The sequence below is a fragment of the Carettochelys insculpta genome, chromosome 29 (assembly GCF_033958435.1).
Source record: "Carettochelys insculpta isolate YL-2023 chromosome 29, ASM3395843v1, whole genome shotgun sequence".
Taxonomy (NCBI): Eukaryota; Metazoa; Chordata; order Testudines; family Carettochelyidae; genus Carettochelys; species Carettochelys insculpta.
In genome coordinates, this window is record NC_134165.1 from 5,301,637 (window position 1) to 5,320,059 (window position 18,423).

General features: G+C 57.2%; 1 protein-coding gene across 3 annotated transcripts in view; it reads left to right on the forward strand.

Annotated features, from left to right (window-relative positions):
* Positions 1-18,423, forward strand: part of PRKACA (protein kinase cAMP-activated catalytic subunit alpha) — a 47,897-nt gene that overhangs the window by 17,522 nt on the left and 11,952 nt on the right. The window contains exon 1 of one of the 3 annotated variants that reach the window (XM_074979503.1): positions 211-1,528. The exons of the other annotated variants lie outside the window; for them this stretch is intronic. Within the exon in view, the coding sequence (XP_074835604.1) occupies positions 1,339-1,528 (190 nt within the window). The 5' untranslated portion in view covers positions 211-1,338. Of the gene's footprint in view, positions 1-210; positions 1,529-18,423 lie in introns of those variants that run through there. 3 annotated transcript variants of the gene reach the window in all.

An 18,423-nucleotide genomic window follows, 5' to 3' on the forward strand; every position in this document is an offset into this window, starting at 1 on the left:
AGGAGTCAAGGTCTGCATCATCAGGGGTGGTGACATGGAGCTCAGACTCGGTGACCTTCGGGGATCCGAGGAGGGCTCAGATTTTGACTTCCAGTTCTGGATCCAGCTCTTCCTCTGGGTGCACTTGCTTGGCCGGCTGGTCCATTACCTCCTCCGTGCCTCTGGCAGGCAGACGCAGTAGCCCCCTATCTGTTGCATCCCAGGGTGAGTGGCTTCTTTTCCTCTTTGCTCCCTGCCTCCCCCGGTCTCTGCAGACCACTGGAAATCAAGACTTGCAAGGAAGGTCCTTCTCCCCCAGAGCTCAGCCCGGCTCCCTGGCTTCCACTGAATGTGGCTTCCCGCTGCCAAGGTCAAGGAGTTCAGTGCTTGTTTGAGAGAGGTAAAGTAAAGAAACCTCCAGCCGACTAGTCCTGAGTCCCTCCCCTGCCGGCGCTTGGTACTGCCTAGGACTGTAGGACCTGAGAGTCAAACCCTGAGGGGGCTTCAAGACCTCTTCTCTGGGCCCCTGCTGCAGGGCACCTCTGAGAGCTCCCCGAACACAGCTTGGCAAGCCGCCTTTGGTGCGCTGCGTCTTCCTGCTCTTCGGTGGTGTGGCTGGAGCCCCTGGCAGCACATTTCAGGACCTGCACCACTCTGACTCAGACCTCATGTGAGCCACAAGTTCTCCCCCCCTAGTTTTCTTCGCAGCCTCAGTGGTGCTCTATACCCATAGGACGGTGTTTTTCCCAGGGGTCTGTTCCCCATTGCACATAGGATCAGCAGCAGAGCCAGCGAGAGTTTTGCACTGTTTGTGGCCCAAGGATTTGAGAGGGACGGAGATACGGTTTTAAGCCCTGCTGTGTGGGTGTTTGCCCCCTGGGCCACTGGCCTTTCTTCCAGCCCTTCAGAAAGTGAAACTGACTGGGTGGCTGTGTAAGTGACCAGACACCTCCACCCCTGCTCCCACTCAGCTCTCCGGACAGAAGCGGGAGACAAGAAACCATCTCAAAGTCTCTGGGTCTTCCCTGTCTCGAGCAAGAGGCAGGGGTGGGGGGACTGCGTGTGGAAGTGGCCCACAGGCCCTGAAGAGTTGCAGGCGGCCTTTGAGTTGACAGCCTCCCTCTAGAGCTGCTGCGGGGCAGGGGAGCTGTTGGATGGAATTTCTGTCTCCCGATTACAAGTCAAAAGCAATCGGCTCAAGCCCCCATCTCTGTCCGGAGCGGAGGAGTTGTGCTGAGGCTTGGGCTGCTCCTCTGGGAAATGGCCGAGGCTGGAGGATTCGTGGATTGGGGCTGAGCTTTGCATCCACTCTGGTTGTGAGGGCTGGGAAGAGAGGGAGATAAATAAACTAAGGGAAACATGAGCCACGGAGCAGACATGACCTGCCCCAACCCCAGCAGGAACAAAGGGGCTAAGATGTCAGCACTTCAGAAACTGGAGAGTCTGGCTGGGCGGATCTTCTACTGGGGGCCCCGCAGCGAGGCGGGGGCCCCGGCCAGCGGTGAGGCGGCCCATGAGTCAGAGCACACGCTTGCCTGGAATGAGCAGAGTGAGTGGAGATGGGTAGGGCAACAGCAGCACCTGATCCTGGTGGGCTGGGCTTGCTGCGGTTGGCGCTGGGGAGGAGGACATGCAGCAGGCTGGGTCGGCTTGTGATTTAGGCACCATCCAAACTTGTGGTGGCTTCGGTGGGGGAAAGGGGGCATGACGCACACTGAGCAGACTGGGAGTCTGGCCTCCTCCTGGGAAGGGTCCATGCAGCTCACCCAGTAGCTGAGGCCTTAGGAGCGCAGTTCCTAGTCACCCGGGGCAGCAACTTGATGTCAAGGGACTCCTCTTCCCACAGCTCCCAGCCCTGGTCCGTGTTCTGTGGCCATGTGGAGGTGTGGGGTGGGCCGTGGGCTTGGGAGGTCTGAGTTTTTGTGGTCAGAAGGGCCGAGCCCACCGCCTCCTGTGTAGTGCTGCTCCTTGCTGAGTGTGTGCGCTGGGCATCAAAGCCTGTTTGGGCAGCGTTAGGTTCTGATCCGTCCGCTCTGGCTGTGCTGCCAGGGGTAGCTAATCCCTTACCCCTCCTCCCTGCTCCACGCTGCTGCTGCCGGGAGGGGAAGAGAGAGATGAGCGCTGGTTTATGACAGGGAGAACTGACACATGTGGCAGGGGAGTGACCGGCCTCAGGGCTCAGAGAATTGGGGGCAGAGCTGCTTACGGAATCCAGGCAGCCTGGCTCCCACTCTTCCATGCTGGCCTAATGGTTAGAGCAGGGGCCTGGGGATCAGGACTCCTGGGTTCCAGCCCAGTTCTGGGAGGGGTGTGAGGTCTGTGTATTCTTCTCTTCTCATGTCTCCTCTGTCTTTCTTCCCCTCTCTCTCTCTCTCCCCCGCTTCCAAATGCCAGTGCCTGGTGTGAGCCGCCTCTGCTATTTCTCCCACTGTGCCTGGGAAGCTGTAAGCCACCTGCCAGGTCCTTGATCGCTGCATGTCTTTGATGAGGGAGGGTCCGATGGGGGGAGCTAAGATCGCTCTTCTCTGAGGCTGTGTCTACACTAGCCCAGGAGATGGACCTGCTCAGGGTTGATCGTCTGGGGTTCGGTTGTGCGCGTCTGGTGTGGACACGCGAAATCGACCTCTCAGGGGTGTGCTCCTGGCGAGAGTAAGGTCGGTCAACTGGAGAAGCACTCCCCAATATAGACAGCCAAGGTAGCTGAGCACCGATAAGTTGATTTTGGCAAAGTAGGTAGAATTGCGTATCTGTGGTCGACTTTCTTTGCCTAGTGTAGATATAACCTTTTTGGACCCCCCTCTTGCTATAGTCCTGGCTCCTTCCCCGTGGTGTTGGGACAGATCTGTTCCCTCTCACTTGTCACTTCCTCTCTGACATCCTGTCTCTGTCATTCTCATCCACATTCACTTTCTTTCGCCCTCCCTCTTTCTTTACCCCGTCCCCTCCTTTTATCCCTCCCCTCCTCTCCTCAGAGACACGAGCTCTCCGTTTGGGGCCTGTCAGATGTTATGTGGGCTGACCGCTTGCCCTAGCCTGGGGAGAGCAAACTTTTGACATCAGGCCTCATTTTTTTTGTCCTTGCAATTAGCAGACCCCTCCCTGCAACCCATCTACTGGAAACCAAACCAGCGGAAAGCTTGGTTATGTTCCTATTTAAAAAAGCCCCTTTCGGCACATGTAAGAGGATCAGTCTGTAGCAGTTCAGAGCTGTATTGGTGGTCTAGAAATGCGAATACACAGACATAAAAACAGGAGCAGATTGTAATGTTGTACTTGAGGTGGTTGAGTCTGAGACCCAGCAGCCAATCGTGCTGCGCCCCCTTACAGAATTTCATGCCCCCCCCAAGAGAGCCATCCCCACTTTGTACACCCCTGCCCTAGCTCTGGGTGGGTGGGATTCCACAGGGGAAAGGGGTGGTCAGGAGGTCCCCAGGGCTGTGCTGCTTCTTGGGATGGCTGGAAGGGGGAGGGTGGGGGGGACGCAGGGCTGAGCCATCTCTCCCAGCCGCCAGGCCAGCCAATCCCCAGCCCGCTGGATGTTCAAACAAGGATGTAACAATATGGCCTTGGCAGGGCAGCCAGGATTAAAATAGCCTCCAGCACCTTTAACCCTCTGCTGCCTGGGCCTTCCCAGTGCTGCCTGCCCTTCCAGTGGGCACAGCAGGAGGATTGTTCCAAGCCTTTGGGACCCTTGTGCATGGGGACCACTCAGGACTGCTTGACAGCAGCAGGATTCCTGGGTTCTGCCTCCAGCTCTGGGCTGAGGGTCGGGGCCAGAACTCCTGGCACCGGGGTGAGTAGTGGGGTTAGAGGAAGGGAGGGATACAGGTCTCCAGGCTTCTTTCCCTGGTGTGGGGAGACCAGGGGGTCTCTGAGAGCAATGCTGGGTTTATGAGGGCCCATCTCTGTAGCATCAGAGCACCTCACAGTCTGCAGTGCATTTATCCTCACCACCTGTCTGGGAGGCAGGGCTGTCGTCCCCATGGTGCAAATGGGGAAACTGAGGCACTGGGCGACACGTCCGTGCCAGAGCCAGGACTAGCACCCAGGCCAGCATCTCATCCGTGGTTTGATGCTGCCTCTTCCCTGGCCCAGCAGCGTAGGGCACCAGTGCTCGGGCATTGGGAGTTGGCTGTGCTTCCTACGGTGGGGCAGCCCTGGAGCATCAGCTGGGTGGAGCATCAGTGCTTAGCAAACCCATGCTGGGTCTGGAAACTGCCAGGACGGAGTAGGAGCAGCCCTGTCAGGGTGTTGCCGCCTTTCTTAGCCGCTGCCTGTTAAAGGGGAAGGAGCCCGAGTGCGTCAGCTATGCCGCAGCTGCCCAGCCAGTTGCGCTCTGGAGGAGCTGTTGGGTGGCTGGAGGCCAGGAGGTGCCTCATAGATCTCTGTCCAGTGGCAACCAAATCTCCCTCTGCTGGTTGCCACCTGCCCCTGTGTAACAGAGCAGTGGGCATAGTTGCCCTTGGTTAATTTCACACTTCCAAGACGTGTGTCCTCCGTGCACTGTCTGGCCTGGAGGGACCCTCCCTGCAGCTGGGGAGAGGGGCTGCAGACCCCTGACCGTGCTCCCTCATCCTCCTCTGAAGCTGTTGTTGGGCTGGCACTAGAAATCGGATCCATTCCTGCTAGGAGCAGGGCTTGTTTGCATCTCTTAGGGCCCTGGGGTAGGAATAACTCGCTGTTCAAACCTGGAGCCTGGTCCACCCCTATGATAGCAGAGGGGCAGCCCTCTTATTCCCCCAGGAGCTGCCCGCCCCTGTGTCCGGTTCTTGTGCTGGGGGGAGGGGGGCGCTGAAAGGCTTCCAGCTGAGAGGGGGTTGAAACCATCTGAAACTGAGCTGCTGCCCTCTGACCTTGGGTAACAGATTCGGCTCCTTGGCATTAACCCCTTGCTGCCTGCGATCGCCTCTGTCCTCCAGAGCAGGCCGCGCTGCTGCTGCCTGGGGGAATATCCCCTCACAAGGCCCTGGGAAGTTGGCTGCTCAGTGGGGTCTGTGGCCTCTGCCTTTCCCAGCTGTGTCCCAGCAAGGCAGCGTGCTGCAGGGGCGGGGGCAGACCCTAAGGCTGTGCTGAGCTGCAGGGAGGGCAGTGCTGCACGAGGGGGCGCTGTGCTGCAGGGTGGATTCCAGGCCTAGGGCCTGATGCGATGCCTGTGGGGCTGTCTTAGGCTGAGCTGTGAGCCAGGCGGCTCGGGGCTGCCAATGATCTTGTGGACGTTCCAGCGCTCCCCAGGGCTGGCCCCAGCCCTAGCTCCCCTCTCTCCCTTGTGCCTTCACAACTTCTGCTCCTGCCATTCCAGCATTCCCCAGCTAACCGGTTCCACCCCAGAGGTGGCTGCAGCTCAGTGTCCCTGCATAGAGCTGTGTGCTGGGCCCGGTGCTGGGCCATTGTCAATGAGTGCTGCTTTGCTGCGTGTCACCAGCAGAGGGCGCTACCCGGGATCAGCCCAGGAGCTCTGGCTGGCGGGGTGTGGGGGGAGGCCCTCCTATCCCCATGGCTGTGCTCCCTGCAGTTCTGCTGAGCAAGTATCATGCCTAGGATATGAATCTTCCTGGCCTAGCCGGGGAGCCTTGACTCATTAGCTGGAGCAGCCCTGGCTTTTATGTGTTGAGGTCCCTGGTTCTCCCCTGTGTCTCAGCCATTGCATCAGCTTGTCCGTGGGCTGGTAGCAGGACTGGGCGAGGGGGGTACAGAGCTGCCCCAGAGTGCGGTGGGCCCCCATTGTACATGACTCTGGGACCTCGCGGCCGCTGTCCAGGGACATCAAGTGTGTTCCTTTGAAGTGCAGACTGAGAGCCAGAGCGCCTGGGTCCACTTCCCACCTCTGCTCTGGGAGTGCTGTCCTGGATGCCAAGGCTAGGGAATTCCCCCGCGTGCTCCTGTGTTGCTCGTAAGGGTTAGAGCAGCAGGAGGTGGGGAGTCTCAGGGTTTGGCTCCTGGCTCTGGGGGATGCAAGTTTTATTTCTTCGAGTCGCGTCCCCATGGCCGCTCCACTCTGGGTGCTGGTGCATCCTCGCGCTGGCGCTCGGAGATTCCTCTGCAGCCGTGATTTCCCACCCTGCGCGGTAAAGCCTCCTTGTGCTCTCTGGCGCGTGCGTGGCATGGGACCCTTCAGTTCCTTCTCTGCTGTCCTCAGCTGTAGACAGAGCTTCTTCCTCTCTGGAAAACCAACCAAGTTAGATGGATAAATAGATAGTTCTTAGTTACTGTAGCCTTTCTCTCCAAGAGTAACAGAGAGGGAGCCTTGCTAGTCTATATACTATCAAAACAAAAAGCAGTCAAGTAGCACTTTAAAGACTAGCAAAATAATTTATTAGGTGAGCTTTCGTGGGACAGACCCACTTTAGTGTCCCACGAAAGCTCACCTAATAAATTATTTTGCTAGTCTTTAAAGTGCTACTTGACTGCTTTTTGCTTTCTCTCCAAGTTACTCTGGAGAAGAGGACGCTGTTGGAACCGAGCCATGAGCACTCGGTGCCTCTCACGCTGTCGGCACCGCCAGCTTCGGCTGCTTCAACCCCGGGGCACAAAAGGTCTTTGAAGACCAAGACCCCGCCCTCCGTGCCGGATCAGGGGTGTAAGTGGCATCGTTCCAAATAGCTGCATTGGTCACGACAGTCCCAGGACGTGGCACCACGTAACACCAGGGCTGACGCATTGCCCCACTGCCATGCAGCGTCAGAAGCAGCACCGGGCCAGTGCCCTGCTAGAACCGCCGGCACCCGACCGCCACATGGCATCGAAGCAGTGATGAACCAACTTGCCGCCAAAAGCGTATCCGGCACCAGGTCCGGCACTGCTCAGCTCTCCTCTCTGGGCCTCCCATGCCTGTCCCAGAGATGGCCTTCTACGTCAGCACCGTATCTGCCATCCCAATGTTCTGGCACTGAGGACTCCTTGTTGGAGGACGGATGGGAATCCCCTTTGCATCCCTCCTCGTCCTTACCGGGTGACACAGTGCTTTCAGTATCGCCTCCACCTGCAGATGATGCCAAGACTTTCCAAGATCTCTTCCAGCGGTTGGTCCTGGCATGGGACAAGGACCTGCAGAAGGTGCTGGTCAAACAGTACAGGCTGCTTTGCTCCCCGCAACCACCTTCTTCCTCTAGAGTAGCAATGCCATTGCACAAGGCCATCATGGACCCTACCGATGTTATCTGGCAAACATTCCCCCTTTCATCCCCCCCTACAGCTGAAAGGGTTGACAAGGAATACGTTGTGGCTTGCAAGGACGCAGTGTCTCCCCAACAGCCAAACTCGCTAGTTGCGGATGCTGTCCGAAATCATAGAATCCTAGGGCTGGAGGGGAACTCATGAGGTCATCTGGTCCTGCCCTCTGCTTCAAGCAGGATCAACCCCATCTAAGTCATCCCAGCCAGGACAACTCTTTGTATTCCACCCCCCAGGGCAAGTCAAGCAAAAAATGGGATATTATGAGTCATACACTTTATTTGTCTGGCACGATGTTGCTGTGGACAGCCACCTATGCGGCTGCACTGGCCAATTACAACCATCTAAATTCCAAGGATTGGTTCCGGCCTTGCCTCAACAACGCTCGGCCCTCATCAATGTTATCGTTGTCCGCACAGCCCTACAATCTGCAATGGGGGACACGGATGGAGCAGCTTGGGTATTGGCGTCCGCTATGGTTATGAGGTGCTCTTCTTGGCTCCAACCCTCGGCGTCCCTAAGGTATTACAGCAAAAGGTGGAGGACCTCCCTCGGGTAGGCAGCACCTGTTTGCTGAGCCGACTTGTGAGGTCCTTCATTCTACGAAGGATTCCCACACCACACTTTGTACACGGGGCACGTACACCCCTCCAGTCAAGCAGGCTTGCCGCTCCCCCTACCAAAGGTCATGGGAACATTACCAGCAGCAATGCGTCCAGCCCTGCCAATGACACAGGTCCCAGCGGTGACGACCCATGAACAGCACCAGCAGCAGTCCTTGGCATCTCGCCCTCAACCACCCAGACAACAGTTCTGAGGGTGTGGTGGGAAGTCGGTGAGGTCTTTCTGGTCCAACCGACACACAGTCCACCAGTCACCCATTTCACCACTGCCTCTGCCCCTGTTTCCACTGCTGGGCCACAGTTACCTCAGACAAGTGAATCCTGGAGCTAGTGGCCTGGGGTTACTCTATCCCATTTGCTCCCCTCCCCCCAATCCCTCTTCAGGGACCCTTCTCACAACCGTCTTCTCGAGCAAGAGGTTCAGCACCTCTTCCATGTGGGAGCCTTTGAGCCAGTCCCCATGGCATTTTGGGGCGAGGGGTTCCACTCTATGGACTTCCTAACTCAGAAGAAAAATGGGGGATGGAGACCCATCCTTGACCTCAGGAGGCTCAACAATTACATTCTCCACTGGGGGGTTTGATAAGGTGACTCTCACAACCGTTATGTCGGCTTTGGACAGAAACAATCGGCTCTTAGTTTTGCAACCTCCAAGTCACCTACTTGCACATCACCATCCACCCAGTGCACAGGCGCTTCCTTCGTGGCCCCAGCATTACCAGTATCTGGTCCTCCCATTTGGGCTCTCCAATGCACCCCGGGTGTTGTCCAATATTCTGGCAGTTGTAGCTGCCCACCTGCGCTGACATGGGGTCATCATCTTCCCCACCTGGGTGATTGTCAGATAAAAGGACCGTCATTCGCTGAGGCCCTTCACATGGCACAGGTCACCATGGACGTCTTTTTGAGCCTCGGCTTTCACATAAACTACGACAGTCCACGCTTTAGCCCACGCAATCCCTAGAGCTCATCGGGGCTCACCTGAACACCACCACCGCCAGAGCCACGCTTCCCCTGCAAAGGGTTCGGGCCCTGTGTGATCTCCTGGTGGTGCATCTGTCCCCCACCCTCACAGTGCATGCCTGCTTCAAGCTACTGGGGCACCTGGCCACTACCACGTACCTGGTCAAACTGGCCAGACTTCGCATGCTCTGTCTTTTGTGGTGGCTGGCCACATGCTATACTCCGGCCGAGGACCAGCTGTCCAAAACCACAGGCTTTCCGCCACACGTCCTTGCCTCTCTCCAGTGGTGGATGTGTACGGGCAATGTTCTCACTGGGGTACTATTCCACCAGCTGCCTCCATTGGTCAACCTGCTACTACGGACGACTCCCCTACATGCTGGGGGGCCCGTCTGGGCTCTCACAGAGTTCAGGGCAAATGGCCCTTCATTGAACAGGTGCTCCACATCAACCTCCTGGTGCTTTGGGAGGTCTGTTATGGTTGCAAGCACTTCCAGGGGCACCCGGCGAAGAGGTTGGTCAACATCCTTACAGACGACACCACCTGCATGTACTATAGCAACTGTCAGGGCGGGGTTTGGTCTCTGTCCCTGAGTGCAGAGACCATAATACTGTGGACCTGTTGCCTCCAATGTCAGATCACCCCTACTGCCACGTCCCTCCCTCGGTGCTAAACGTCACAGCGGATAATCTGTCATTCGTTCAGTGACCACCACAAGTGGGAAATCAATATAGCAGCCCTCAAGAGCTGCTTGCCACCCGAGTCACCAGGCAGTGTCACCTGTACTGCTCCAGATCGGGTCTGGGGAGACTCTCCCTTGGGGACGCGTTTTCCATCAAGCGGGATGCGCGTTTCCTTCCTTCCCCTTGATGCACAAGCTTCTGGTCCAGGTCAGACTGGAGCGGGGCCACCTCATCTTGATAGCCATGGTGTGGCCGAGACAAGCCTAGTGTCCTTTCCTCTACTGATGTCAGAAGCGGCTCCTTATCCCTTTGTTCCTCACCACCACCTTCTGTCTCGGGACTTCAGCCTCACTCTTCACCCTGATCCGCTCAAGCTCCATCTCCACGCACGGCCCCTTCATGCTTCCAGAATGCCAAAGTCGCATACTCTGAAGGGGTTAACAGCAGATGGGAGTCCACACACAAGTCCTGCCTCTGCCGTGCACCGACCAGCCAATGCCGTCTCGTACCGCGCCGCTCCCTGTCCAGGTGCAGGTGACGGCGTTGGCCACTTTCCACTCGGTGGAGGATGGGATCTCCACCCTCACCCGTCCTGTCACCCAATAGTTTCCGATGAGCCTGCAGAACCTCTTCCTATCAGTGCGCCCCCCGGTCCCTGTCTGGGACCTTCACCCCGTGCTCAAGGGCCTCACGGAACTGCCATTTGAACCCTGGTGATGGGATCCTGGCTTCATCTGTCACGGAAGGTCTCATTCGTAGTTACCATCATGTCAGCCAGGAGAGTCGGGGTTGCCTCATGGCCGAACCTCCTTACGCTGTGTTTACCTTCGCCCTCGTCCCAAGTTTCTGCCCGTCTCGTTCCAGCCCCCGTCTGTGGGGATGTCCACCTGCATTTGCTGGCTGTGCGCCTGATCGACGGGAACTCCCGGGCGTTGTCCCCACCCACTGCATCCCTGTCCTCCACCACTGCCTTTCGCAAGAACCTGCCCCTTGCAGACATGTGCCGTGCGGCCGCGTGGTCTTCCAGCAGCACGTGTACAGAGCGCTGTGCTCTTCTCCTCCATCCCAGTGGGACAAGCGGTGTTATCTACTGTGGTGGTTACCAAGCTCCGAAACCAACCCCGCGCTGCGACTGTTGCTTTCTAGCCACCCAGAGTGGAGCACCCATGGGGACACTACTCGGAGAAGAAGAGAAAGTTGCTCCCCTTGTGCAGCAACAATGGTGCTTCGAGATGTGCCTCCCGGGGGGTGCCCCACTTCCATCCCTGATTTGGAGCGTCCGGCTCTGTTTGTGGGGTTGAGAGATCCCTGTGCTGCCGCCCATGTGCAGTGCGGAAGGCCACAGCTCTAGAAGAATCCTCGCGCGCCGGCACAAGGACGCAGCGGCACCTGGAATAGAGCACCCAGGAGGACACGCACATCTCCAGCACAAGGTGACGAACTTCCTCATAGTGCTTAGAGCCGGACTGAGGGAATCGGGCCCCTGGGTTCCATTCCAGGTTGGGGAGAGCACAGCCTAGTGGTCAGAGTGGGTGTAGTACACGGGTATCTTTACTAAGGATCGTTCTGGTATTAAGCATCCCGGGGGAGGGAGCTTTCAGCCCTTCCCTTGAGGGCGAGGGTCCTGCCCACTAACAGGCCTCTGGCTGGTGGTGGACAAATCCCCCACTTCTGCTCTTCCAGCTCCTGCTCCCCGTATCTCAGAGCAGAGGGAAGCACCTTCCCCTCCTTGGGAACTGAGTCAGCCTGACCCCCGTCTCCCAGCATGATGGGATGCTGAGGAGGAGGGATTGATCAGCAGGCCGGGCTCGCTCGAGTTTTCAGCTCTGGCCTCTCCCCTCACACGCACAGCTCGGCTTCAGGGCCATGTTTATTGAGTGTGGTGTTGAACCTGGCCCCTGGGAAATCGAACGGAGCTGCTGCTCCGTTAGCTTTCTGGGCCCACGGCAAAAGTTCTGCCCTTCATCTGTTCCAGCAGCGCGGGGGGGAGTGGCAGCATGCTGGGGTTGGGATGGGAAGCTCCAGGGGCTCCCTACAGGATCTGGCTCAGCTTGGTGCTCTCTGGACCGGGTGATCCGGGTGGCGTTTGCCCAGGGGGAAAGATCCTGGTAGGGTTCCTGAATTGGGCTCTTCATCAGAAAAAGACGGGCTGCCCGGCCCTGGGCTTGCCAGCCCTTGGATCGACCGGTGCAGGTGGCCAAAGTGGCCCTCATGTTAGTCAGGCTGTAGGCAAGGAACCTGTGGGCACTGCTGGGACTGAACCTGCCCCTTCCCCTGAGCCGGAGCTGGAGACTGACTTGTCTGAGCTCCAAGTCGGTCAGGCCTCCAAAGTGAGGCCAGCGTGCCCAGTTATCTCCCTGACCACATCCCAGCGTGGCTCTGGGTACGCCCCCTCCTCCGACGCAGCTTACAGCTTCGCTCTTCTGCACTGGGGTGTCCTTGCCCCAGAGGCAGCTGTGTTTGGTGCATTGCTCAGCTAGGCAGCATTGCTGTGTGATATCGATCAGCTGCCGCCCAGCACCCCAGAGGTGGCTGCCAGGAGTCCCATAATGAATGTGTGCAGGGTTCAGCCGACGAAGGAAGGAGGCGGGCAGGAGGGTCACGTCTTTCACCTTGGCACAAGGATGCTGTTACCGGGCCCGGGGTGGCCAGGCCACAGGAGGCGAGCGGTTTTGTTGGCGTCATCGGGGGCTTTTAATCACCCTAACTCTTTAGGGGAGAAGGGCCGAGTGTAACCTGCGGCGTGGTGTGTCCCTGAGCCCGTTCCTGCCCCAGCTGCAGAGCCTGGCTGTGAAGAAAAGCTGTGAAGACTCAGGGCTGTAGCTCCATAAGTCCCCAGCTCAGTCCTTTGTGTTGCCCACAACCCCTGGACTTCCTGTGCACCTGGTTGGCTTTGGCCAGTTGCCAATGTCTTCGGGCTAAGCCAGCGCCTGGCAGCCTGTGGTGGGGCATCGCTGGGGGGTTAGCCTGGTCTGGGCAGCCTCCCTGCAAAGCCATCCTTTGCCCCCCCCGGCTCTGCACTTGCTCTGGGGGAAGCCCCACTGCTCTGTGCCGAGATGCTGGGATTCTTCCCTGGCAGTGGCGGGAGAAATTGGCTGCCCTGCAGGGGCATTGGGACACAAGGCAGAGTGCATAGCTTCCAGCCCAAGGAACAGCAGAGCCTAACCCCTGCCCTGCCCCCAGCAAGGCCAGCTGGTCCTTCCCAACCTCCCCTTGGCTGGCTCACCGGGGTCAGAGGTGTTTGTATATGGAGGGGGTTGAGCTAAACCTGGCTGTGTTGTCCAATGCCAGATGCCACCCAAGGCCAGACCGTAGGGGACACCTCTCATGGCAGTGGCCAACCTGAGAGATGCCCCCACTGTGTCTGTGTCCAATAGCCTGCGTAAAGGAGCCCTGTTCAGCATCTCCACTTTGTGGAGTGGCTGCAAGGGGCGTGGTCTAGTGAGCTAGGGCGGGGCCCTGGTGACAGGATGCCTGGGTTCCGTTCCCGGCACAACATGGGGAGGTGGCACATTGTTTAGCGAAGGAGGTGCTGAGAACCAGGACACCTGGGTTCTGTTCCCTTTTGCCATGGCACTTTCAGCAAGAGTCCTGCCCTTCTCAGAACCTCAGGTTTCCCAGCTGTCAATGGGACTCGATGGCTTGCCGGCAAGAGGATAGAGAAGGGTTGTAGGCAGGTAATGAGGTGCAGTGAGGCGGCTGGAGGGGGGAAGGGAGAGAAGAGTTGGGGGACCCTCCCTTTCTCCTCCATTGGTGGGTTGGAGCAGCGTCGAGACGCCCCAAGCGCACACAAGCGGTGGGGTGCTGGGTAAAGAGACAGTTAAAGCAGCATGGGAGGGGGAGTTGGATAATCAGACCCTGGAGCATTGCTGCGTAGATGTGGTGTCTCGCTTTATTTGCACTGCGGCCACGTGATCGGCTCTGTCCCAGTCCTCCCTGCCCCCTGCCCCGGGCGTGTTTCAGCTCAGAACCAGGGACTGGCTGGTAGCAGGCTGCACCGCTTCCCGGGCGGCGAAGGGACGCTTTGGGCCTTTGCTCTCAGCTGGTCTCCGGTGGGGTTGCTGCCTCCGTCCCCAGCCGGCTGGGATCGGTGGCACTGGCAGCTCCACATCTAGTGGCACACGGGACCCAGGAGTCCGGGGCATAGCTGACCTCAGGGGCGGACACTGCTCTGTCCAGAGGCGATAGGTGCTAACGGGCGCAGACCCACTGCACCAAGCGAGCCTTGCCAGCAGCTGGCACCGGCAGATTCGGACAGCCCCATGTGGCCCTCCAGCCTGGCGTAAGCCTGTCCCTGCCGAGGCAGTGCGGGAGAAGCAGGGCCACAGACACCCTGGGGCTGCACCGGGCCTTGTGCTGGCGCGGGTCTCTCCTTGGCTCTGCGGAGAAGCCAGGGTCGAAGCAGAGGTTGTGTTTTGCTCCTGCTGCCTGAGACAAAGTCCCCCATGAGGCGCCAGGCCGGACCTCCCTGCCCGTCTGCCATGACCTCCTAACCGCAGCCAGCGGCCTCCCTGGGCCACAGCATGGATGGTAAGAGGGCGTGTGGTCATCTCCCCTCCCTTGGGATCCCCGGCAGCTTTGTCTGCCAGCATCCATCCTGGCCGTCCTTCCTCTCTGCCATAGAGATGTGATGACTTGTCAGGCACAGGCTGATCCTGCTGTGCCCCCCTTCCTCCCACCCACTGCTGCCCTGCTGTTCTGGGCCCAGGGCCTCTCCCCAGCAGAGACCTCTGTTCTCTTCCGCAGCCTGTGCGAGAGCCAGGGCGGTTAGCAGGCTGCAGGGCTTCATGCTGGCTGCCTGCACCAGGGCGGGCTGCTTTAGCTCTCCGACCAGGCTGGTCTTCATTAGCTCCTTTGCATCAGGAGCCAGGCCCTGGATCGATTTCAGTCCAGCCCCAGCCCCCTTGGGCCTCCTTCCCCACTGGGCTCATTAAAGGAAATGAAGCAGTTTGTTTTGGAAACCCGATTGGTGCTCACTGGGGAGAGGTAGTGGGTCCCCGGTGGCAGGGAGGAGCTGGTTTAACTCTTTGGCTGCCAGCAAGGGAGGTGGATTCTTGTCCCTTCCGGCCAGGTAGGATGGCATTTATGCTGCGAGAGATCAGGGTTGGGAGCAGCTGGGCCAGGAGATGGGATGGGATCTAGGTGGACTTGGATTAAGGCCCTGGGCTGTACTAGAGATGGTTCTTTCACATGGTGCTTGCAGCTTGCCCTGTCCCTCACCCCATCCTGGTCAGGCACCATCCCAGTGGAAACCCTCCCCTGGCCAGAAATGAGGTGGGAAGCAAACTTCACAGGCGCTGAAACAGGTGACTCCCACGCAGCCGCTGGCCTGCAGCTATGGGCCTGAAAGGACTTAAGAGCTAAATCTGTGAGGGCAGGTGATGACGCTGAGCTGAGAGGGGGGAAGGAGTTGAATGGAACAAGCTCCTGGGGCATCATTGATTCCTACTGGAAAATCATCCTTGGGCAGTGGGCCATGCAAGGCTGGAATCTGCCTGGGTGTTAACCCCATGGTCCCGTCTCCCTCCCTGACTTTTCAGCTGTAGCTTCAGGATCGCTCTGTCCCGCGGTTGTGCCATTAAACAGCTGCCACGGTTCACCTGGGGGGTGGCCGCGTTTTGGTAGTGGACGCAATAATCCTTGTTGTGACCCTCTTGAAAGCACTTTGCATCCAGAGCCAGGGCCCCCGGTAGTTACGCTCTGAATTGCTGGCCCGAGGATTGCTCCTTTCAGTGCTGGCAGTGTCCCTGTAAACCTCTAATCTGCTCTTCGCCATGAATGCCCTTTGTGCCTCTGGGGCGTGGTGAAATTAGATTAGTCAATTTCACTTTGTTTCTAGCTGAGGTCCCCTGCTTTCATTTGCCGGGCTGGGGTCCCAGCACTGCTTTTGGGGGCGGGGACTTCAATGTGTTGTCAAACCGGCGCCCCTTCCTCAAATAAGGGCAAAATTGTGCTGTGTTTCGTAACCTTGGCCTTCCTGCTGCGCGGTTGTTTTTCTTACAGGCCTGGCCCTGTTCCTGCAATGGGATTTTAGAAACGAGGCCATTCGTCCTTTCTAGGATGGCTTCTGCTCTCCTCACCTTAGTAGCTGAGTGCTTTCCACACTGTGGTGTGTCTGCTTGTGTGTCATATGGCTTGTTCTCTCCTCTCCTCCTTGGAAGGAAGAGCCGGAACAGTGGAGTGTCTTGTTCTTTTCGAGCTTCCACAGAAATGCATCTCGGTTTGCACCGATCTCTAGTTCATGTGGCTGGTAGTTCCACAGTCAATAACCAGACCCTGAGGACCACTCTGTCTCCTGCACAGAAGAACTTCACCGGTGGAGTAGGTACCATGATGTCAGTGAAATGAAATTCTCTACCATTAGCTTTAGGCCAAAGTTGTAACCTCAGATGGATCCCTCTCCAGGCAGGCCATGGAGTGCCTGGAAGGAGGAAACGAAGGACTTGACTTGGTTGGAAATCCAGAGGTGAAGCAGGAGGTTGGAACCACCACCCAGAAGCTAACATTAGGTTTCTGTAATCACAGATGGTGAGCCTGAAACTTGTCCTGTCCCTTTAAAAGCAATTTGCCCTCTAATTAGGAGACTCTGTTCTTGTCCAGATAATGCTGATCTCTCCTAATGGACAAGCCCCTGGAGTCCTGGTGTTGTGCCCTGCTGGTCTTTGAATCAGGCTCTGATATCCCTTCCTCAGACAATGGCTTTGTTAACTGGATCTGTGGTCCTGAGTGGTCTGATCATCTAATGCATTTTTCTTTGTGACCCTGGGTTGAGTCCTGTACCAGGTGTTCTAATACCACCTCGTGCCATGAATTGTAAATGCTGCATCCGGTGGAAGAGAACTGGATGTCATTGTAACAAGCAGGAGTGCAGTCAAGTGCTCAGAGTCCAGCATGGGAGTCGGGCTTCCTTCCTCTGGAACAGAGAGTGTGATCTAGTGGTTAGGGCAGGGGCTTGAGAATCAGAACTCCTGGGTTCTCTTCCCAGCTCTGGGAGAAGAATGGGGTCTAGGGGTTAGAGTGCGGGTAGGTGGAGGGAGGGGCTGAGAGTCAGGACTCTTGGTTCTCTTCTTAATTCTTCTACTTCCTGTGCAACAGTGGGCTGGGTCTCAGCTCTCTGCCTCAGTTTCTCTCCCCAGAAAAAGGGGGCTGGTACCTACCTCCTGGAAGGCAGAAGTAGGGTGAGGTTTGAGGTTTTGCTCCCTTCTTTCAAAGGTGGTACAAAAAATTAGCAGTATGAAAACATCTCCATTAGCCAGCTATCCTCCGGTGTTTATCCTGGCGCAAGTCAGCGTGTTCGTCTATTGTGCAATTAGATACAGTCAATTAGTTCCATACGCCAGATTCATGCCATCTGACCAAACTGACACGAAGAGAAATACATCCACGGGCCTTTAAAGGGGCTGTCTGAGCTGAAAGGCCACCGAGCTGGAAAGGAAACAGCCACAGAGCCTCCAGGTTTAGTAGAACAAGAGGGTTCTAAAATCTGGTCGCTGTTTACGAATTACCATCAATGGAATGCAGGCCCCTAAAGCCATTGGAAAACACTGTTGCCACTATTGCTTTCACATGGAAGGTGCCCAGACAGCAGGCAGCTGGATAACCTCTCGGATGGTTGGTCTGTCTGGTTAGCAGAGGGAATCTCGGAGGTGTTAATTGCACTCCTGTGTGGTCAGTCACTCTAGGGTTCTCTGAGCTGCAAAGTGGGGAGGGCCTTTGTCTGCTTCCAGTGGGACTTGGTTTGAAAATGAGTGGAACATTTCAAGATTTGGTTTTAAAGAAACATTGGGGATTTAATCCACACCTGCACTTTTGGAGGCCAGACCTCAACTGGCTGCTCCTTACTTGATTTTTTTAAAAATTCCAGTAGCCCACAGAGACACGGATTGTACCCTCTGGTGCCGGGGTGCTGCACGGACCTGAAATGAACCAGTGTCTGCCCCAAAGAGCTTACAGAGCAACCCCCAAGCTTTCAGCTGATTACACCAAGGGGATCCCCTAAGTATCATCAGTGGAGCATAGTGCCAGGATCTGTCCATACACTCAGCTGTGGGATTGGGCCTCAGTTAACTCTTCGGCCTACCGGCTCTGTGCTAAGAACCCACAGGAGGCAGCATATACCTGCTGGCAAAGCAGTGAAACTCACCAGTCCAGAGATGCCCTGTATGTACCTATCCTGCTCTCATTACCATTGCCTTTGGGTACTTCTCAGTCCATTCCATAAGCAGCATGACTCTCGTCTGTCCCCTGTGGTTCGTTCTTTCACGCAGGGAGAGCTCAGTGCGCCTAGAAGTGCCTGTTTTTATAGGCCTGCCCCGTGCTGCATTTATAGTGGAAAGGCTGGGCAGAGGAGAGCATGTAGCATGCAGAGCAGGAGGTGGGGGAATTAGGGGTGATCCTGTGGCAAGCAGTTCCACCGTCTTGCACGGGCCCCCAAAGAAGCCGTCTCTGAGAGACGAGCTTCAGGGCCTGGAAGAGAAAGAGGAGATGGGCCCCAAAAGGGACCAGATAATCAAGAATGGGCCGAGTGAACTAGAGGCTGGCACTGCCAAGGAGGTTCCTCCATCACTCTCTGGGATGGCCCCCAGTTTGTGTGATTGGATAGCAGAGCCTCTCAAGTCTCCCTACACCTCCAGAAGGTGGACTGGCTCATCGCCCCTCCCAAAGCACTGGGCTCGTGTGGATGAGCCCAGAGAGGAGCAATGAAGGTGTGAGGGGGTGTTGCACATCAGGACAATTGCAGCTGTATTTACCCCTCGTGGTCCGGCAAGGCGGGTCCATAGGCTGCTGGCTCTGTCCTCTCCTGGCTTGGGTGGAGGCCCACGTCTTCGGGGATTACAGTTCCCTGGCTGCACAGTGAGTTCCCCTCAGCTGGTCTGCTTTGCCCTCCTTCCTCGGAGGTCACAAACAGCCCCGTCACCCACTGGCGCAAGGGGCCACACAGCTGTTGGCAGGCATGTGGGGTTGTAAGGTAAAAGCGCCGCAGGGAAAACCATTTAGAATTGAT